This window comes from Ursus maritimus, unplaced genomic scaffold (assembly GCF_017311325.1).
Source record: "Ursus maritimus isolate PB19 unplaced genomic scaffold, ASM1731132v1 scaffold_33, whole genome shotgun sequence".
NCBI classification, from domain to species: Eukaryota; Metazoa; Chordata; class Mammalia; order Carnivora; family Ursidae; genus Ursus; species Ursus maritimus.
In genome coordinates, this window is record NW_024425897.1 from 11,729,303 (window position 1) to 11,752,085 (window position 22,783).

The following is a 22,783-nucleotide window of genomic DNA, read 5'->3' on the forward strand; positions in this document are numbered from 1 at the left end:
CCCCCCCCCCCCCCCGCACCGCAGAGCATACTCAACTGGCTCGCATATACTAAGACAAACAGGGTCCTCACTGCGGTGTGACCGGCCCATAACTGCACCCCAGGAGCCACAGGAGCCCTCGAATTGACTCACTCCCTCACATCACATTTCTCCCTCCACCCCCATGGTGTCCTTCCTGAGGCCAGACACAGACAGATGGACCATCCCACAGAATTAGCCAGTTTGCATGAAGAACCTTGTGTAGGAACACCTTAGGGAAGAGAATTGTAGAAATCTGGGGAAGTTGGGTCTCAAGGCTAAAAGTGAGGCTCAGCAGCTGATTTCTTGAGGCATTCCCCCCCCCCCCCCCGGCCTGGATTCTTTTCCCTTTCACTCTTTTCAGTCACGGGTCACTGAAGTCCTTCCAGTAAATGAAAGGATGTGAGGGACACATACTTACCAGCTTTCCTCCTGGCATCCAGCACAATGGTCAGTCATCCTCTTCTTTCTACCACCTTCTCTCCCTGCTTCCAGGTCTGAGGTCAGACAGTGGCCGCATCATCATTTATAGTTTGGGTGTCTGTGTGCAAAAATAAAAATAAATCTAACTGTGTATCTATATATGCATTGTGTATATAGTATTTAGAATATTATATGTTTATATATTTATCGGTATATACACGCAAATACCATATATTGTGTAGTATAGAATTAGTAATAAACATTGTTACCCAAACAAAGAGCAAGGTAGAAAGTATCATGAGAGAGATGGTAACGTGCAAGGGAATTTTGAAATACTTTAAAATATAAGGAGGGTGTGGCCCAAACTGATTTCTAATCCTAGAAAATTCATGGTCAACACCCCAACATGATCAGTATTAGGTATGAGAATTCTTAGACAACCCCATGCTTGAACATGGAGACACACAGTCTTCAGCAGATCAGCAAGAAGAATCCATTGCCAGTGGAAGCAATTCCCCTTGACAACCAGGGAGGAACTGGGCTGAAAGCAGGGCCTTTGTGGGGTCTCTGGAGGAGAGGGGACAGGGACTGTGGAGGGCTGCAGACAGGAAGAGGTAAGAGTCACATTTCAGATACCCCGATAAGCATCTCAGGCTCTCAGTATCCGTTCCTGACACATTTTGGTTGGGCACGCTGACAAGACAGATGAGACATTCTAGTGTGTGGTGGGCACCACACAACACGGTCATTCTGAGATAAAAAGCAAAGATCAAAGATAGCTCATACCTGGGTCAGGCCACATCTCCCATGAGCCACCAGGGGAATTGCTCTCTGCTGCTTCCTGCATTGTCATGGGCTCCTGGAGTCCTGGGATCTTCTGTACTATCCAGTTTACAGATCCTACTATCCCTCCCTGGCGAAGGGGGAATGGCGGGATTGTTTAATGGGCGCACATTTTCTCTGTGGAATTGCGGGAAGGGTCTGGGAATGGACGGCGGTGGCAGTGCCCAGCATTGTGAGTGTGCCTCTTGTCCCTGAACTGCAAACTTCAAGTGACTGAAGTACTGAATTTTACATTTATGCATGTTTTACCACAATTAGGAAATTACTAGAGCAGGGTTCAAACTATGTATGAAAGCTATACTCACAAAAATTTCCACAGTTGAATGCAACCTGATGGCACCACAAGCTTCTCTCTAAATAAGAAGTGATAGATTAAAGGCAGTGAAATTGAATCAGTAATCAACAAATTCCCACTAAACAGAAGGCCAGGACCAGGGGGCTTCACGGGCGAGTTCTACCACATGGTTAAAGAAGAGTTAAGACTTATTCTCCTCAAACTATTCCAAAAAAATAGAAGAGGAAAGAAAACTTCCAAATGCCTTCTATGAGGTCAGCATTATCCTGAGAGCCAAACCAGATAAAGACACCACAAGAAAAGAGAACTACAGGCCAATATCTCTGGTGGACGTAAACGCAAAAGCCCTCAACGAAATACCACGAACCGCATCCAACAATACGTTATAAATATCATTCAACGTGATCAAACGGGATTTGCTCCTGGGATGCAGGGGTGGTTCAATATTAGCCAATTAATCAACATGATACATCAGATCAATAAGAGAAAGGAATAAAAAATACGGGAAAGGATAAAAACCATGTGATTATTTCGATAGATACAGAATAAAGCATCTGATGAAGTCCAACATCCATTCATGAGAAAGACCCTCAACAAAGTAGGGACAGAGGGAACACAGCTCACCATAATAAAGGCCTTATCTGAAAAACCCACAACAATCATACTTACTGGAGAAAAATCCAGAGCTTTTCCCCTAAGGTCAGGAAGAAGACAAGAATGTCTAATCTCACTACCGTTATTCAGCATAGTACTGGAAGTCTTAGCCACAGAGATCAGACAACCTAAAGAAATAAAAGGCACCTAAATTGGTAAGGAAGAAATCACTATCGCTCTTTGCAGATGACATGGTATTACACATAGAAAACCCTGAAACTCCACCAAAAAAATATTAGACTGATAAATGAATGCAGGAACGTCACAGGACACAAGATCAATATACAGAAATCTGTTGCATTTCCATACACTAATAATGAAACAGCAGAAAGAGAAATTGAGAATCCAATCCCAGTTACAATTGCACCAAAACCAGTAAGATACTTAGGAATAAATGTAACCAAAGACGTGAAAGAGCTATACTCAGAAAACTATAAAATAGCGATGAAAGACATCGAAGACGACGCAAAGAAAAGGAAAGACATTCCCTGCTCATGGATTGGAAGAATAAATACTGCTAAAATGTCAATACTACCCAAAGCAATCTACAGATTTAATGCAATCTGTATCAAAATACCACCAGTATTTTTGGGGGGAGCCTGGGTATCTCAGTAGCTTAAGCATCTGCTTTCGGCTCAGGTTATGATTCTCCAGGTCCTGGTATCGAGCCCCATGTCAGGCTCCCTGTTCAGCCAGGAGTCTGCTTCTCCATCTCCCTCTCCCTCTGTTCTCTCTCTCTCTCTCTCAAATAAATAAAATCTTAAACACACACACACACACACACACACACACACACCCCACCAGCATATTTTCAAAGAACTAAAACAAACAATACTAAAATTTGTATGGACCCACAAAAGTCCCCACATATGCAAGCAATTTTAAAAAAGAAAAATAAAACTGGAAGGATCATAATTCCAGACTTCCAGTCCGATTAGAAAACTAGTAATCACAGCCGTATGGTCCCGGCACCAAAAACAGACACATAAATTGATGGAACAGAATAGAAAACCCAGAAATAAACTCACAATTATATGGTCAATTAATCTTCAACAAAAGTGCGACGTATATAACATCAGAAAAAGACAGTCTCTTCAACAAATGGTGCTGGGAAAACTAGGCGGGTACATGCAAAAGAATGAAACTGGACCACATTCTTCCACCTTCCACAAAAATAAACTCAAAACGGATTACAGACCTAAATGTGAGATCAGAAACCATAAAAATTCTAGAAGAGAGCACAGGCAGTAATCTCTCTGATATTGGTCATAGCAGCATTATTCTTGAGATGTCTCCTGAAGTAAGGGAAAGAAAAGCAAAGATAAACTATTGGGACTACATCAAAATAAAAAGCTTCTGCACAGTGAAGGAAACCATCAGCAGAACTAAACGACAACCTACTGAATATGAGAAGATATCTGCGAAGGGCATACTTGTTAAAGGGTTAGTATCCAAAATATTTATAAAGAACTTACGTGGGGCGTCTGGGTGGCACAGCGGTTAAGCGTCTGCCTTCGGCTCAGGGCGTGATCCCGGCGTTACGGGATCGAGCCCCACATCAGGCTCCTCCGCGATGAGCCTGCTTCTTCCTCTCCCACTCCCCCTGCTTGTGTTCCCTCTCTCGCTGGCTGTCTCTCTCTCTGTCGAATAAATAAATAAAATCTTAAAAAAAAAAAAAAAGAACTTATGCAACCCAACACCAAACTCAAGTAACCCAATTAATAAATGGGCAGAAGACATGAAGAGACTTTTCTGCACAGAAGACAACGGGTGCTCAACATCACTCATCAGCAGGGAAATGCAAATCATTGACATTGAGATATTACCTCACACCTGTCAGAATAGCTAAAATTAAAAACACAGGAAACAGCAAGTGTTGGTGAGGATGTGGAGACAAAGGAACGCTCATGCACCGTTGGTGGGAATGCCGACTGGTGCAGACCCTGTGGAAAACAGTACGGACGTGCCTCCAAAAGCTAAAAATAGAACTACCATCCTACACCTGAGACCTGTAGTACACTATATGTTAACTAACGAGCAGTTAAATAAATCTTGAAAAAAATAATTAAAGTCTCTGGGGAAAAAATAGTACTGCTCTATGATCCAGTAAGCACACTACTGGATATTTACCTCAAAAGTACAAAAACAGTAATTCAAAAGGACACATGCACCCCTATGTTTATTACAGCACTGTTTACCATAGCCAAACTATGGAAGCGGCCCGAGGGTCCAGGGATAGATGAATGAATAAAGAAGATATATATATACATATGTCACCCCCTCCCAGGATATATGATAAGATATATATAAGTTTCCTGCAATGAAGTTGGGGGAAGACCATCCAGGAGGAGCTGTTCTCAGGACTCTGTGAAGCTTGGGCATCTGAGCAGAGCACAGGGTGCAAGGGTCAACATATAGTGGTGGCCTTGCAGTGGCTGTGACATTCACAAGCATGTCTCAACTGAGCCGCTTTATGGGTCTTGTCCTTGGGTAGGGGATCACCCGAGGTCACTAACTCTCCCAAAGGCAGCCTGCGTGCAATGACTGCCTGCTGCCTGCTTCCACGGCCTAGTCCTCGGATTTCCCCCCTCAGGACTCTAAAAGGCCATCCCAGCTCCGGACTCACTACAGAAGGGGCTGAGCTTGTGGCAACCGTATCACAGCGCAAGTCCTTCCCCTGCCCCATTCTGTGTCCTTCACTCCTGACCAGCTGGTGACTGGGAGAGCTCTCCCCATCATATCTGTGAACAACATCTCCATTTCAGACGCTGCTGCTGGGGAAATAACGGGGACAAGGAACGTCTGACACTTACAGGAACGTAGGCTGGAGATGGCTCCTCCGTGAACCGCGCTCTGGTTAAGCTGTTACAAGAGTCCTTAGGGGCAGGGAGAGGGATGTTCACCAGCCCTGTAGCTGTGGGGAGTAACCACTCAGTCTGGATACGCCTCTCCTTATTTCAGGGAAATCACAACATACCTGTGACACGTATCGGCACGTAATAAAGGATTGCAATAATGAGGAAACGTGCGACAAAGGCTGCTTTATGCGTATTTGTTTCTACTGAAAATTGAAGGTGATTTAAGGAAATACCTATTTTTTAATTAAAAAATAAGTCTCAAAAATAAAGAAAAATCTAATTAAAAATGCAAATGATCTGAACAGTCACAGGTGATATACGGATGGCAAACACGCTTGAGAAAAGATGTTCAACATCGTATGTCAGTAGAGAACTGTAAAATAATACAGTAATGAGATAGTTTTCCACACCCATGAGAATGGCCAGCATCCAAAACACAGATGACAGCAAAGGCCAGGATGTGGAAGAACAGGGACTCTCTTTCATGGCTCATCTCCCCCATGCCTGGTGCCTGGGGAGCCCTCCATAAATGCTTGCCAGCCTCATTACTGTCCCTGGTAACTTTCGGTGACCTCATGTCAGACATCTCTCCATGCCTCCACACACACATGCAGAGACGCACAGATAGAGAAATGATACGGGAACAGGGCAGTACTAGATACCCCAGTCTGAACCCTGCGGTTTTGTCCCAGCCAGTCGTATATAGGGGATACGTGCCCAGGCCAGTAAGTATGGGACTCCAGAATTTGTAGGTCACGTGTCTCACACTCTCCCTCTACAGATAAGGGAAGGAAGGCCCAGAGAGGGAAGGCATCTGCTTAAGAACACACAGCACGAGTAAAGAGCAAGGCTGGATTCTGGATCCCTTGCCTCGCAGACTCTTTTTCTGATGCCTTATGAGACCCTCTGTGTGTCCTCCCACCTCCCTGGCTGGTCCTTTTCAGCCTCCCCGCATTTCAGAGGGATGTCTACTCATCCAGGGCCAGCCCTAGAGCCTTCTCTCTTCCTGCTCTGTCACTCCCTGGGGATCTCTCATAACACCCCCTGGCTTTAAGGAAATCCCATCTGTGCACAGACAACTCCCGATTTTGTCTGTCCATGTTGGGACCCCTGACTCGCAGATCCCACCTCCCACTCCACATCTCCCCACGCTGCGCACACTCATGTCAGCCTTCATGGGCCCCAAACAGGCCTCTCCATTCCTTCCCTCCAAAACTGCCCCTCTCTGCCCTGCCCCTCACCCAGCTGTGTTGGCCAAGACCCTCGGTCGCTCTCCGTTCTTTGGTTTCTCTCCACTTCATCAACAAAGCTGAGATTCTGCCTTCAAAAATGCTGCAAACCTCACACCACAAACCAAAATCAACTCAAAATAGACCAAAGCCCTCAATGCCAGAGCGAAAGCTAGAAAACTCTCAGAAGAAGATATAGGTGTCAACATTCATGACCTTGGATTAGGCAGTGGTTTCTCAGATACGGCATCAAAAGCACAAGTGACCAAAGAAAAAGAAATTGGAGTTCATCAAAATGAAAAACTTTTGTGCTTCAGAGGGCACCATGGAGAAAGTGAAAAATACAACCCACCGAGTGGAACGCAATTTCTGCAAATCCTATGTCTGCTAAAGCACTTGTGTCCAGAATATATAAAGAGTGATTACAACTCAATAATAAAAAGAACAATAACCCAATTAAGGATGGACAAAGGATCTGCACAGACGAAGAAGGGATACAATGGTCACACAGGCACATGGAAAGATGGGCCATGGAAAATGCAAGTCAAAACCACAATGAGATACCTTCATACCCAGGGGGATGGCTAGAATCAAAAAGACGGGTAAGTGTTGGCAAAGGATGCAGACACATCGGCCCTCACGCACTGCTGGTGGAACGTATAATGGTGCAACTGCCTTGGAAATCGGTGGCTCCTTATGCTCTGGCCCCTGCCCCCTGTGCCCACTGGCGCCCTTCCAGCATCCACGGGACTGCTCATTCCCATGACGGCCATCACTCAGGTGGCACCACTCGGGTCCCCTCCCCAGGACACCTCCCCCTGACTACCCTCTTAGAGTCACCTCCCCATCGCCTCTTCTTCTATCTCCCCAGCACTTCCTACTCTCACTCACTCAGGGTCTGCTTGCCCCCTGGACCGGAGCCATCCACTGGAACATTCTGTGGTTACAGAGATGTTCTCTATCTGGGCTGTACAATACACTTGCCATGAGCCACCCGTGGCTTTCGAGCACTTGAATGTGGCTAGTGGGACCGAGCAATTGAATTTTTAATTTTGTTTAACTTTAATTTACATTCAAAGAGCCACATGTGACTGGTGGCGGCTTTATTGCACCGCACGGCCTGATACAGTGGGCTGGTCCCTCCAGGCAGCCCGGTGCCTAGAACAGGGCCTGGTACAGGGTGAGCCCACTTATTAAATGTAATAAATGAGCAGAGGTCTGGAGGGGCTTCTCTGATTCCCTCAAACCTTCTTCACATCAGGCCTTGGGCCAGCGGCTCGACTACAGGATAAATCTGCTTCACAATAAATCTCCTATAAGCAGTGAAGCAGGCAGGATTCACATTCCACAGACGAAGACATCCAGGCTCAGAGAGGTCTGGCAAGACGCCTGGAGTCACACAGCTACTAAGTCACAAAGGCAGGCCGTCCAGGGCTGTTTCCAGGGAGAAATCAAGTCATGAGAGTACAAGAGGTTCACCTTCCTAATAAAGAACTCCAACGACTCAAGGAGAAAAGGACCAAGGACCAGGGTCCAAAAGAACAGCGAGTGGAAGGAACATAAGCAAGAGGGTGAGAGGAAGGAAAAACAGAGAGCCTCACGCAGGTGACAAGAGGAGGGGTGCGACCAGGGGCATGACATCCCCAGGTCTGGTAACGCGCCGGGCTGCTCAGGTCTCTGAGGGGAAATGGGGCCCTGTCCTTGCAGGCGAGGATGTGACCGGGTACAGCCCCCGCTGCAGGGCACTCCGGCAGGATCCTGCAAAATCGCAACCGCGCTCCCCCTAGACACTCGCCGTCCTAAGCCCAGGGCAAACCTGCGCATGCGCAAGATGACGGCTGACCGGGGTTGGTAATTCGCAAAAGATCAAGAACATCACCCATTTCTACCGCACAGCAATCAAAATGAGGACACCCTGTGGGCTGAATCCAAAAGCTCTCAAAGACACATATGTGGGTGTGAGCCGGGGGGGGCTCAGTCGGTGAGGAGTCTGCCTTCGGCTCAGGTCATTGATCCCAGGGTCCTGGAATCGAGTCCCGCATCGGGCTCCTTGGTCAGCGGGAAGCCTGCTTCTCCCTCTCCCTCTGCCGCTCCCCCTGCTTGTGCGCGCGCTCTCTCAAATAAATAAAATCATAAAAAAAAAATTGTGTTCATATTTGCTTGTATTTTCAGAAAGAAACTCTATATGAATTTGGACCAGAAAAGCAGCCAAGTGATGGGAGGAATGCTAAGGATGGGTGAGACAGGGACAAAGGGTGATAACTCCATGCCTTTAAGTAGTTTTGGAGCCTCCTGAAAATGTTCTGTCTTTTGAAATTCAAATAAATCAGTTAATTAAACAATACTGCAATCGGGCCTGGGACAAAGTTTTGATATATGTTTCTTAGGCGAAAAAGAAAAAGAGGAGGAGGAAGGGAGCACTTGAAGTCCAATCACACCCTACTCCGGGTACGTGGGCAGCACTGGCTGTGAATCAAGAAAGCCTCACCCAGGGGAGCAAACGCTTGCACCAACATGCTCCCCGAAGCCCTGTTTGTGACACAAAACCTCCAACCAGCCCACACGCCCACCAACAAGTGTCTGGATAGAAAATGTCTGGGGGGGCGCCTGGGTGGCACAGCGGTTAAGCGTCTGCCTTCGGCTCAGGGCGTGATCCCGGCGTTATGGGATCGAGCCCCACATCAGGCTCCTCTGCTGGGAGCCTGCTTCTTCCTCTCCCACTCCCCCTGCTTGTGTTCCCTCTCTCGCTGGCTGTCTCTATCTCTGTCAAATAAATAAATCTTAAAAAAAAAAAAAAAATGTCTGGGGGCTCAGTCACTTAATAAAATACTTTGCAGCCACTGAAAATAATGAGGTGATTATCTACACACTGTTTTGTTTGTTTTTTGTTTTACTGTTAAAAAAAAAAAGCAAGGTGTAAGATTTTTCTGTAGAATATTGCCGTGTTTCCATAAGACAGCATGGGATTTACCTGTATCTCTACCTGGCTGGGCTTCCTTACCTGTGGACCTATGTGCATTAGGGGAGGGATGATTCTCAGGGGCTGGGGCTGGGGGTGCCGATCCGTGCACTGGAGGGTGCTAAGTACTGGGAGAAAACTCTAGGCAGGGGAAGGGAGTGGACAACAGAAATTGTCCCACGGGTCACCAAATGTGTCCTAGGGCCAAAACTGCCCAGGGCTGAGAACCACCGATGGGCCTGGAAGGCTGTACCCCAGACTCACCACTTAGGGGAGCGTCTCGTTCTAAACCGTATGCTTACCATAACAGGTCCACTGTCATACACGCGTTCACTGCTTTTGCAGTAAGGAAAATACAACTACAGGTAAAGATGTATGTGATGGACCAGCAACGCTGTGGGGTGGGAAAGCCCCAGAGATATCGAAAGTGAACAGTGGCCGCATCTGGGGGTGGGGGGGTGGGGAAGGGAAAGGGGTTCAGGGTACACTTTTTTATACACCCTCGTAAGGTCTGAATTTTTAACCACAAACATTTTGTACTTCTGTGTGCCTTTTATGTTTTTCAAGATCAGGAACCAAAGCTGGTTGGGCAGGAGAGAAGGGAAACAGGGAGCTGGTCCAAGGCTTCCCAATCCCTCGGTGAGAAAACAGATCCCCTGACAACGAGCACTCCTGGGGCCTGCGCACCCCGGGCTGGTATCCAAGGCCCGGCTGGGGGCCCCCTCCACACTGCCCTGACTCTCCCACTGCCAGGAGGCCCCTGAGCAAGGCGCTGGCAAATGGATTAAGTGTCACATTTCCTGGTCCTCCCCCGTCTCCCGCTGTGCCCACAGTAACAGCCTCGTGGAATCCCTCCTCCGGCAGCGCCTTGGCTGAACCCACGGGCCGGCCCTGCGCTCGCACCCACTGAGTGCCCAGGCCACGCTGTATCTCCATTCAGCCTGCCAACAGAGCTGCCGGGCAGAAACTTCTGTCAGCTCTGGTGAGGGATCTGAGGCCCAGGGAGGCAAAGTCACTGTCCCACACACGGCTGGTGAGCGGCAGAGTGGGGTCTGAACGCGGTACCTGGCAAGCCTTAGGTGACCCTTGGTGTCGTGATCTGTACTGGCATCACCCCACTGTTTCCTTTCTACCACGTCCCTGTCCAGGCTGGACCCTCTACTTTCTTTTTACAGATGAGGAAACTGAGGCTCAGGCCCTCGGGGAAAGGGTCTGCCCTGCATCACTCAGAGAAGCCAACGGGGTTACGTCCATATGCAACCAAAGTTTCAACCCCCTGGAGAGAATGCTCTCTTTGATGGAAAAGAGGCAAAAATAAGAATTTGTGTTCGTACTAGCTTGTATTTTCAGAAAGAAACTCTATATGAATTTGGACCAGAAAAGAAGCTAAGTGGTCACGGGATGGGAGGAATGCTGAGGATGGGCGAGAGGGGGACAAGGGGATTGATACTCAGATTTCTTCCCCATCTTCAAGGGTCCTCATTCACCACCGAGGACCCTACTTGAAAGCTTGGGTATCAAGCCAGACCTGGGTTCAAACCCTAGGTTGCCATTTGGTGCTGTGTGACCCGAGACAAGTTACTTAACTTCTCTGAGCCTGGGTTTTTTCTACCTGTACAAGATGATCACATGTGCAGCTGACATTGTGGGCGCCCTGCCCAAAACTCAAGTACATGCCAATGGCAATGGTGTCCTGCCGCGGGAGGAGTTTTCTCTCCACCACTGAGCGTGGCACCACCCAGGATGAGAAGTTCGGATGTTGACAGCCCCAGAAATAGCCTCAGATGAGGGCAAAGGGAACTGGAAAATAAATACTCCAGGTTCCTTGCCCCTCGGACAGGACAAGTCAGGGGTGATCTATGCCACTTCCCAGAGGTCTCCAGCAAGAATGAGCCTCAGAGGCCCACAGGGGCACCTTTATCACCAGCCTTCCCCTCCCCCGCCTCACTTCTCCACTGGGGATCCCTGCCGGGGATCACCTTCTAAAATAACTACTTGCAGGGCGCCTGGGTGGCTCAGTCGGTTAAGCGTCCGACTCTTGATTTTAGCTCAGGTCATGATCACGGGGTTGTGAGATTGAGCCCCGCATCGGGCTCTGTGCTCAGCAAGGAGTCTGCATGTCCCTCTCCCTCTGCTCCTCCCCCAGCTCATGCTCTCTCTGGAGCTCTGTGTCTCTCTCTCTCAAATAAATAAATAAATAAATATTAAAAAATAAAAATAAAACAACTGCTTTGCAAGGGTCTGCTTCTATGGAAACCCAAACTACCACAATCCGACAAGAGAGGCACTGCCATGAGACTCACACAAGATTGCTCACTCACCCATTCAACAAGTACGCCTTGCACGTTCGCAAAATGTCATGCCCGATGCCGAATATTATGGACAGGATAACGAACTTGATACAACATACAGGAACGGCAGCAGGTGCTCAATAAATGATTATCATCATTCTGGGCCAGAGGTTTCAAACTGGTGGCCCACGGACTGAATGGAGCCAGCACGTGTCAAGAACCCGCCAGACCTGAGCAGCAGCTGCCCCGCCCCCCTAGGGACTGAGCTCTCTATTTGCCACAATCCCCACCACTCCCTAGAGTTGCACACTCAGCCTGACTCCATTCATTTACACGCCCACCAGGCCCACATGGGACGGGAGTTTGAGACCCCTGGCCTAGGTGTTTAACCAACGTTTTACAAAACCGAAACAGCCTTCCTGCTCACCTTGTGACTGTCTCGAGTCCCCGACTCTCGCCGGCAGGGCCCCATTTTGGTCTCCTTGGCCTCAGAACTGTCTCCGGAGAGGCTGGACTCCCTTTGGGTTGCTCTTGCCTCCTCTCTCTGGCTTCCTGCATGACAGACAGACCTTCTCGGATTTTGGCAGGGGGGCCTTTCTCCGAATAGGCCCTCTTGACATTCAGCGGTGACCTGCCACAGTCGTATGGGTGATCACCCCACTGGACCACACTGCCCTCCTCTCCCCTCCCAGTGGATTTCCTTGGGGTCCCTTTCTTCTGGTCAGTAAGAGAAGATCTGGCCAACACGCAGGCCCCACTGCCCAGATCCTCCCAGGGAGTGGGCTTCGACTCGGCTGCGGAATTCTGGTACTTTGGACTCGGATGGTAATAACCAAGTCCTTTCTGTCATCCTCAGGGATTCCCAAAACTTTTCTCCTGGGACCCGCGGTGCCAGAAGAGGCCCCTTGGGTATTTCTCATTAGGAGCCGAGGGTGGCAGAGCCCACAGAGGAGGGCTGAATTTGGTGTTCGTGGCTGCCCCTGGGGCCTCTGCCGGCTGTTTGCCCGAGCAGGGAGTGGAACCGTGGTTTGCTTCAGCAGAACCGGCTTGTTTCCGGGGACCCTCAGCTTCAGACCTCTCCTTCCAGCTCTTCCTTCTTGGTTCCACGCTGCCTTGCTGGCCTGGCCTCTCCTGAGTCGAGTTGCTGGGGGCCGCGGGCGTACCCCCCACCAGCTCCTGACCCTCCTGCTTCTTGTACTCCGCCATCAGGGCGTCAATGTCAAGAACGCTGGACCTGTAGCCATCTTTGGTCTTCCCTGGGACCCTTGCACTGACCACCTCAGGGTCCCTTCTGATGAGGAGATCGCTGGCTTCTGGGTGGCTTTTGGAAGCTGGGGTGTTTTGGGGGCATTGCTGGGGGATGTCCTGTTCCCACCATTCTTCCAATTGTTCTGAAAACCAGTGCCCTCTTCTGGGCCCTGACAGACCCACAAAGCATCAGCATCCATGATTCTTTCACTAGAAGGCTCCAGAATCCTGTCCCCAAGAGGTGATGGGTGGTCCGTTGGCTTCGGAGGTTGAGCAGCTGATGCTGTGGCGTTCTTTGCCCTTAGCCCAGTTGTTACTGCCCTTGGCCTCCAGTGGCTCTTCATGGTTAAGAGAAACCAAGGTGGATGTTAGACGATGAGAAGGAGGCAGGACTGTTTTTCTAGAATGTTTCGTCAAGTTTTCAGGCCCTGACTTACCAATGCTCTTTGCTTTTAGAGTATCAGGAATCTGATAGGTCACTGCAAAAAATGTCACCCTGGGTTCCCAAGAGGACCCCTGCTTCACCGCTGGCCGAGTCGGGTCCTGGGAAGCAACTGGGCTCACCTCCTGGGTCTCCAACTGGTGGTGGGGCTCCAATGGTCTGTTCGTCTCTGCTCCACCTTCCAGGAGTTTTCTGGGGCCAAGAAGCCGAATTCGTCAAACTTCACGTCATGGGGCAACGTCCACCGTGGCCACCTCTCAATCCGCTGGTCTGTGGGACCCGCCTTCCGCATCTTGGCCTCGGGCTCCGGCGACTGGGCCGGCCGTGGCTCACCCTCACCGGCAGCCACAGCGAGGGGCCCCTTCTGCACGAGCACTTCTGGATGCGGCCGTGCCCGGAAGCCAGACGGCTCATCCTTACCCCTGGGAGGAAGGTCCAGGGGGAATCCCCAGGGGGGACCCCTTTCCCCCGCTGAGCTGCAGATTCCTGACTTGTTCCTGGCCCCATCAGGCCCCTCGTGCAGGGCCTCCTGGATGGCAGCCTGGATGGCCCTCCCAGAGCTGGATTCGGGGCCGCAGGGACTGGCTGAGCACTCGCTGTTGACCTGAGGGCTCCGTTCTGAGCCTTTCTCTTCAATGGCCACCACGGTGGCTTTATGCCAGTTCACGGTCACCCCACATGTCCATCTGGGTGACAGGCAATTGCCCCCAAACGTGTCCTTTCACTCTCGGAAGTCAGGCTTTGGCCCATGCGTCCCTTGAGCTTCTGGCCTTTGGACAGACCCCGCCTGACTTTCCAGCCTGCACTCCGGGTCAGCAGGGGTGACCTCGTGGGACTGCTGCCTCCCCTTCGGTGAGAGGCGAGACCTGCCGCTTCACAGGCTCATGGCTTTTTCCTCTGATGCTGTGGAGATGGCCTCACTGTGCACACGCCTGCCCACTGTGTGCACAATGTCATACTTGGGCTCGACCCTCTGGGACGGGGGAGGATTTTCAGAGCGTTGGAGGAAGGGGTTTTTATTGTGTTTTTCATCCAAAGGCTGTTCTTCTGGGAGGGGCACGTGATACTGTTTGGGTTCACCATTCAAAAGGGCGGTCGTCCCCATCTCTCTGTATGGGGATTTTCAACCCATCTGGAGTTTTATTTCATGAGGTTTGTCTTTTCCAGCAGATCCTTCCCCAGCCAAGAGCTTCTCTTGTGCCTGGGTCTGATTTCTGGGACACGGGCATTGGCCACATCTCTGGGGGGCGTGGCCGAGGGACAGTGTCGGGACTGGTCAGCTACCGTGTGTCTCTCCACGTGATGCTCAAACAGTGTGGCCCACACGGTCTGGAAGCTTCCATCGTCTTCTGGAGTGCTGTCAGAAGGGCTCCGAGCCCCCACTGAACTTTCACCCTGACAGTTGCCAGGGACTTGGTTAGAACTGTCTTTCTGCTCTGTCTGCCTAGACTTCTCCCGGAGCGTACCAGGCTTCCAGGGGCTTCTTGGGACGGATGCTCCATCCGCACCATCCCCTTCTTTTTGCTGAAAAACAAAACAAAACAAACAAAAAAACAATCCAACAAAGTTAAGGGACTTGAAAGAGAAAGGAAGTGGTGAGTTGATCAAAACAGCTGCTTTTAAAATCACAGCCATGAGATACCATAAAATTCCAAAGACTGAACACACCCAGTGTGGGTGAGGATGTGGGAACATGGACACTCTTGGACACTGTTGGCAAGGACATAAATGGGTACGACTTTTGGACGGTTTAGTATACATGTCATGATCTTAAAATACTCATTTCCTTTTAATCTGGCCAATTTCCTCCCAAGACTCTTTCTTGGCCCAGATGCCCAAGTCTGGGTCAACAAGGGTGCTCGGGGAGCACTGCAAAGACGGGAAGCAAGCGATACAGAAACAAACCTAAATGCCCACCTGTAGGGCACGGGCTAAATGAGTTCTCTGACATAATCCAGACAGCGGAATGCCACAGGGCGCCTGGATCAGGGGGGTGGCTCCTAACGTCCCATCTGACAACACACAAAACACCGTGGAGTGGGCAGGGGAAAAGCAGACTGCCGAACAGTGTATTTATAAAACAATATGGTTTCTAAACAACTATGTGTGTACGTGTACACACGTGTAGACACACAACAGAGAAAAGACAGAAACCAAACTGTGAGTAAGGGAGTGAGGGGAGGAAGGAATGAGGAGGAGAACATCGTTTTGCCTCTTCTGCGCTCAGTTCTGTTCGGTTTTTAACACACGTGTATTCCTTGGTCATTCCTTAATCTAGAAAGAAGTCTACTGCAACAAGGTAGAGGATCAACCACCTAACCCACCATCCTGTTCCTGGGGAGATACCCAAAAGAAGTGAAGACAGGGGTCCAAACAAAAACTTGTACCCCTGTGTCTACTGAAGTACGATTCACAATCACCGACAGGTGGAAATCACCCAAACGTCCTCCGGAAGAAGAACGGATACACGAACTGTGGTCTGTCCGTACAATGGGAATGTATTCCGCCACGAAAAGGAACGAAGTACTGATTCATGCTCCAACAGGGATGAACCTTCAAAGCATTATGCTATTTCAAGGAGCCAGACACAAAAGGATACATGTTCCATGATTCCATTTATATGGAATGTCCAGAATAGGAAAGTCTATAGGGACAGAAAGTAGATTCGTGGTTGCCAGAGGCACAGGTGGGAGATGGGAAGTGAATGGCTGGCTAAGGGTTTCCATCTGGAGTGATTAAAAAATTCTGTTGGCGCCTGGCCATCTCAGTCAGCAAAGTGTGTGACTTTTTTTTTTTTTTTAAAGATTTTATTTATTTATTTGACAGAGAGAGAGAGACAGCCAGTGACAGAGGGAACACAGCAGGGGAGTGGGAGAGGAAGAAGCAGGCTTCCAGCGGAGGAGCGTGATGTGGGGCTCGATCCCAGAATGCCAGGTTCACGCCCTGAGCCGAAGGCAGATGCTTAACGACTGCGCCACCCAGGCGCCCCAAAGTGTGTGACTCTTAATCTCCAGGTCGGGAGTTTGAGCCCCACGCTGGGTGCAGAGATTACTTAAATTGAAAAAGAATAAAAATAAATAAATTCTGGAACTAGGTGGTTGTGCTGGTTGTACAACACTGAGAATACACTTAACACCACTGAATTATTCACTTTATTTATTTTTTAAATGTTTTTATTATATTATGTTAGTCACCATACAGTACATCCCTGGTTTTTGATGTAAAGTTCCATGATTCATTAGTTGCGTATAACACCCAGTGCACCATGCAATACGTGCCCTCCTTACTACCCATCACCGGTCTATCCCATTCCCCCACCCCCCTCCCCTCTGAAGCCCTCAGTTTGTTTCTCATAGTCCATAGTCTCTCATGTTTCATTCCCCCTTCTGATTACCCCCCCTTTCCTTATCCCTTTTTTCCCCTACTGATCTTCCTAGATCTTATGTTCCATAGATGAGAGAAATCATATGATAATTGTCTTCCTCTGCTTGACTTATTTCACTTAGCATTATCTCCTCCAGTGCCGTCCATGTTGCAGCAAATGTTGAGAAATCGTTCTTCTGATAGCTGAGTAATATTCCATTGTATATATAGACCACAGCTTCTTAATCCAGTCATCTGTTGAAGGGCATCTCGGCTCCTTCCACGCTTTGGCTATTGTGGACATTGCTGCTATGAACATTGGGGTGCATATGGCCCTTCTCTTCACTACGTCTGTATCTTTGGGATAAATACCCAGTAGTGCAATGGCTGGGTCATAGGGTAGCTCAATTTTTAACTTTTTAAGGGACCTCCACACTGTTTTCCAGAGTGGCTGTACCAATTTGCATCCCCACCAACAATGTAGGAGGGATCCCCTTTCTCCACATCCTCTCCAACAATTGTTGTTTCTTGCCTTGTCCATTTTTGCCATTCTAACTGGCAATGTGGTTTTGATTTGATTTGAATTTCCCTGATGGCTAATGATTTTGAACATTTTTTCATGTGTCTGTTAGCCATTTGTATGTCTTCATTGGAAAAGTGTCTGTTCATATCTTCTGCCCATTTTATGATTTGTTTATTTGTTTCTTGTGTATTGAGTTTGAGAAGTTCTTTGTAGATCTTGGATACCAGTCCTTTATCTGTAGTGTCATTTGCAAATATATTCTCCCATTCCGTGGGCTGCCTCTTAGTTTTTCTGACTGTTTCCTTGGCTGTGCAGAAACTTTTAATCTTGATGAAGTCCCATAAATTCATTTTATCTTTTGTTTCTCTTGCCTTTGGGGATGTGTCATGAAAAAGGTTGCTTTGGCCGATGTCGTAGAGGTTGCTGCCTATGTTCTCCTCTAGAATTTTGATGGATTCCTGTCTCACATCGAGGTCTTTCATCCATTTGGAGTTTATTTTTGTGTATGGTGTGAGATAGTGGTCAAGTTTCATTCTCTTGCATGTAGCTGTCCAATTTTCCCAGCACCATTTATTGAAGAGACTGTCTTTTTCCCACCGGATGTTTTTTCCTGCTTTATCAAATATTAGTTGCCCAAAGAGCCGAGGGTCCATTTCTGGGCTCTCTATTCTGTTCCATTGGTCTATGTGTCTGTTTTTGTGCCAGTACCATGCTGTCTTTGTGATCACAGCTTTGTAGTACAGCTCGAAATCCGGCATTGTGATGCCCCCAGCTTTGTTTTTCCTTTTCAACAGTTCCTTGGAGATTCGGGGCCTTTTCTGTTTCCATACAAATTTAAGGACTGTTTGTTCCAGTTCTTTGAAAAATGTCCTTGGTATTTTGATCGGGATAGCATTGAAAGTGTAGATTGCTCTGGGTAGCATGGACATTTTAACTATGTTAATTCTTCCGATTCATGAGCATGGAATATCTTTCCATCTTTTTATGTCTTCCTCAATGTCTTTCAAGAGTGATTTATAGTTTCTAGAATATAGGTCCTTTACGTCTCTGGTTAAGTTAATTCCAAGGTAACGTATGGTTTTTGGTGCTATTGTAAATGGGATGGATTCCCTAATTTCTCTTTCTTCGGTCTCGTTATTCGTGTATAGAAATGCAACTGATTTCTGAGCATTTATTTTGTATCCTGCCACGTTACTGAATTGCTCTATAACTTCTAATAGTTTGGGAGTGGCTTCTTTTGGGTTTTCCATATAGAGTATCATGTCATCTGCAAAGAGAGACATTTTGACTTCTTCTTTGCCAATTTGAATACCTTTGATCCCTTTTTGTCGTCTGATTGCTGTTGCAAGGACTTCTAGTACTATGTTGAATAATAGTGGCGAGAGTGGGCATCCTTGTCGTGTTCCTGATCTTAAGGGAAAGGCTTCCAGCTTTTCCCCATTGAGAATAATATTTGCAGTAGGCTTTTCATAGATGGCTTTTATGAGATTGAGAAATGTACCTTCTATTCCTACACTCTGAAGGGTTTTAATCAGGAAAGGATGCTGTATTTTGTCAAATGCTTTTTCGGCATCGATTGAGAGGATCATATGGTTCCTGAGTCTTTTCTTGTTGATATGATGTATCACGCTGATTGATTTGCGAATATTGAACCACGCTTGCATCCCAGGTATGAATCCCACTTGATCGTGATGGATAATCCTTTTAATGTACTGTTGGATTCTATTAGCAAGTATCTTGTTGAGGATTTTGGCGTCCATATTCATTAGGGAAATCGGTCTGTAATTCTCCTTTTTGAGGGGGTCTTTGCCTGGTTTGGGGATCAAGGTAATATTGGCCTCATAGAATGAGTTTGGTAGCTTTCCTTCTGTTTCTATTTTTTGAAATAGCTTTAGGAGAATAGGTATTATTTCTTCTTTGAATGTTTGGTAGAATTCCCCAGGAAAACCGTCCGGGCCTGGAGTTTTGTTATTTGGAAGGTTGTTTATCACTGACTCAATTTCTTCATAATTAATTGGCCTGTTTAAGGAATCAATTTCTTCCGGTTTCAATCTTGGTAGTTTATAGGTTTCCAGGAAGGATTCCATCTCTTCCAGATTGCTTAGTTTATTGGCATATAGCTGTTGATAAAAATTTCTAATAATCCTTCCAATTTCAATGGTGTTCGTCGTGACCTCTCCTTTTTCATTCATAATTTTAATAATCTGGGTCCTTTCTCTTTTCTTTTGGATAAGTCTTGCCAGTGGTCTGTCAATTTTATTGATTCTCTCAAAGAACCAGCTTCTAGTCCTGTTGATCTGCTCTACTGTACTTCTGGTTTCTGCTTGATTGATTTCAGCTCTAATTTTGGTCAACTGCTTCCTCGTGCGTGGATTAGGCCTGTCCCTCTGTTGCTGTTCCAGCTTCTTGAGGTGAGAATATAAAAACTGCATTTTAGATTTTTCTATTCTTTTGAGTGAGGCTTGGATGGCTATGTATTTCCCCCTTAGGACTGCCTTTGCAGTATCCCATAGGTTTTGGACTGTTGTATTTTCATTCTCATTGGTCTCCATAAATTGTTTAATTTGATTTTTGATTTCCTGGTTTATCGAGTCATTCCTGAGCAGGATGGTTCTTAGTCTCCAAGTGTTTGAGTTTCTTCCAAATTTTTCCTTGTGGTTGAGTTCCAATTTCAGAGCGTTGTGGTCTGAGAATATGCAGGGGATAATTTCAATCTTTTGGTATCGGTTGAGACCTGTTTTGTGTCCCAGAACATGGTCTATTCTTGAGAATGTTCCATGGGCATTAGAATAGAATGAGTATTCTTTGGTTCTGGGGTGTAGTGTTCTATATATATCTATGAGGTCCAACTCGTCGAGTATGGCATTCAAAGCCTTTGATTCTTTGCTTAGTTTTTGCCAGGGTGTTCTGTCTATTTCTGAGAGTGGAGTGTTGAGGTCCCCTACTATTAATGTATTTTTATTTATATGTCTCTTTATTCTGGTTAAGAGTTGGCTTGTGTATCTTGCTGCTCCCCTGTTGGGGGCATATATATTTATAATTGTCATATCCACTTGTTGAATACTTCCCTTAAGAATAATATAGTGCCCTTCTGCATCTCTAACTATAGTCTGTAGTTTAAAATCCAATTTATCTGATATGAGAATTGCTACCCCAGCTTTCTTTTGAGGTCCATTTGCGTGAAAGATGGTACTCCATCCCCTTACTCTCAGTCTGAATGCATCTTTGGGTTTGAAATGAGTCTCTTGTAGACAGCAAATGGATGGGTCATTTCTTTTTATCCAATCTGCAACCCTGTGAAGAATTTAAACCATTAATATTAAGACTGAGTATTGAGAGATATGATTTTAATGATGCCATGTTGCCAGTACAGTCTTTGTTTCTAGAGATTGTGACTTTCTGTTCTGTATCCCTCTTGGGGCCTTTTTACCTTCATAGAACCCCACTTTATATCTTCTGTAGGGCTGGTTTCGTGGTTACAAAATTGGTCAGTGACTGGCGATTCTGGAAGGTCCTTATCTCTCCATCGATTCTGAATGACAGCCTTGCTGGATAAAGGATCCTTGGCTGCATGTTTTTCTCTGAAAGAGCTTTGAAAATGCTCCCCCAACCCTTTCTCTCATTCCAGGTCTGTGTAGATAGGTCTGACGTAATCCTAATATTTTTGTCTTTGTACGTGAGAACTTTCTTTGCCCTGGCCGCTTTCAGTACCGTATCCTTGGATCTAAGATTTGCAAATTGCACTATGACGTGACGTGGCGTAGGTTTGTCGTGGTTGAGCTTGGGAGGGATCCTCTCTGCCTCTTGGACATGGATGTTTGTTTCCCTTGCTAGATTAGGGAAGTTTTCAGCTACAATTTGTTCAAATATCTCTTCTAGACCTCTGTTTTTCTCCACCCCCTCGGGGATGCCGATGATTCTAACATTGGATCGTTTCGTTGAGTCAGTAATCTCCCGTAGCCAACATTCGTGGGCGTGGATTTTTTTAAGACCATCTTCTATTTTCATTTTTTCCTCTATTAACCCATCCACTACCCCATCCTCCAATTCGCTGATACGTTTTTCTGCCTCATTCACCCTGGCCGTCAGAGCCTCTAGTTTTGACTACATTTAGCTCATAGAATTTTTAATTTCTTCCAGATTAGCTCTCATTTCCGCCCTTAGAGATTCTATATTCTCATTAACATTTTCGTTAATACTTTTTTCAAGTCTACACATCATCTTGACCATTGTTACTCTGAATTCCATTTCTGATAATTTGGTTACATCCATATCCATTATTTCTGTGGCAGAGGCCACAGACTCACTGTCTTTTCTTTGCTGGGGGGGGCTTCTCCTTCTTGTCATTCTGATGAGGAGAGGTTGCGGGGTTTCCAGAGCCCAAAATTATTGACTGGGTCCCAGGCCGTGCCCCTTGTTTTATAGGGATCCTAGGGATGTGGGCTTCTTGATTTTTCAGCCTGTCTTCTGGGGGAGGGGCCTGCCACACCGACACTCAGGCAACCCTGTTTGGGTAGAGTCTCCGTGACCCCTGCGAGGAGGGATGCGGATGGGCACTCTCTGAGCCAGTATTTCTAGGCTTTTGTTCTCTGGCGGCTTTCCCTGGCGGTTTGCTGTGCCTCTTCTGAGAGTCAGAACAGCAGTGGCCGAATCTCAGCCTCTGTCACAGAACAGAGGGATCGCGGACCGTTCTCCACTGATGTTCTGGCCACTTTAACTCTGTTACTGTTGGTGCTGCTCAACCCTGCAGTGTCCCGGGATGTGCACCCCACAGCCGGCATCCCAGCCCTCACTTCCAGGGCCGGCGCGTCTCTGTCCTTTGTGTTTCTAACGCCGCCAGCCGCCCCGCGCTCCCGGATCTCCCGGTCTCAGTCTGGATCCGGTGAGCGCACCGGGATTCCGGTGTTCCGTGAGATGCCTGGTGGCGCGCGCACCCGGCTCACGGCTCACGGTCTCAGTCTGCTGTTTTGTGGGTGCCGTCCGTGAGCCCACCCGCTCCCCCGTGCAAGTGGCTACCGCTTCCCGGCGCCCGAACGCGGCGGCTCCCTCCCCCTTCCGTTTATCTTCTGATATCTGTGCACAGTTTCATGGCTCCCCGCTTCGTACCTCAATACTCAGCGCTGGAGATGTTCATTTGTAGAGATCCAGATGCATCTTCCTGCGTCTCAGGCTGATTCCGTGGTTGTTTAGGCTGGTCTGGTACCTATCCAGCTCGACTCAGGGGACTGGCTGAAAAAGGGGTCCCCTACTCCTCCCCCATCTTAACTCCCAAAACTCCGAATTATTCACTTAAAAATGGTTAGGATGGGGGTGCCGGGATGGCTGAGTCAGCTGAGGGTCTGACTCTTGATTTCAGCAGGTCATGATCTCAGGGTCCTGGGATCCAGCCCCACGAAGGGTTTCGTGCTCAGCAGGGGAGTCTGCTTGTCTCCCTCTCCCTCTGCCCCTTCCCTGCCTCAGGCTCTCTCTCTCAAATAAATAAATAAATCTTTAAAAAAAATAAAATGTTTAAGATACACACAGGGCCACTATTTGCTAATCTCTACTACAGATGATGGAATGCCATTAAAGAATTTAAAAAATATTTTCATATAAAGTTTTTGTTTACATTTTATTGCATAAAATTTGCATAAATAA

At 47.5% G+C, this 22,783-nt stretch overlaps 1 protein-coding gene and 1 long non-coding RNA gene across 3 annotated transcripts in view; both read right to left on the reverse strand.

The window, feature by feature from the left end:
• LOC103681073 overlaps positions 1–3,741 on the reverse strand; it is an 11,453-nt gene extending 7,712 nt beyond the window's left edge. For both annotated transcript variants that reach the window (XR_005831691.1, XR_005831690.1), the window contains exons 1-3: positions 3,709–3,741; positions 1,590–1,637; positions 440–559 (exon numbers count right to left, since the gene is read on the reverse strand). This is a non-coding gene — a long non-coding RNA (uncharacterized LOC103681073). The remainder of the gene's footprint in view (positions 1–439; positions 560–1,589; positions 1,638–3,708) is intronic.
• An 8,572-nt stretch (positions 3,742–12,313) lies between these two features.
• LOC103681112 (uncharacterized protein KIAA1671-like) overlaps positions 12,314–22,783 on the reverse strand; it is a 17,009-nt gene continuing 6,539 nt past the window's right edge. The window contains 5 exon segments of the mRNA XM_040619775.1: positions 12,314–12,922; positions 12,925–13,106; positions 13,108–13,396; positions 13,399–14,367; positions 14,370–14,784. Coding sequence (XP_040475709.1) covers positions 12,423–12,922; positions 12,925–13,106; positions 13,108–13,396; positions 13,399–14,367; positions 14,370–14,784 — 2,355 coding nt within the window. The 3' untranslated portion in view covers positions 12,314–12,422.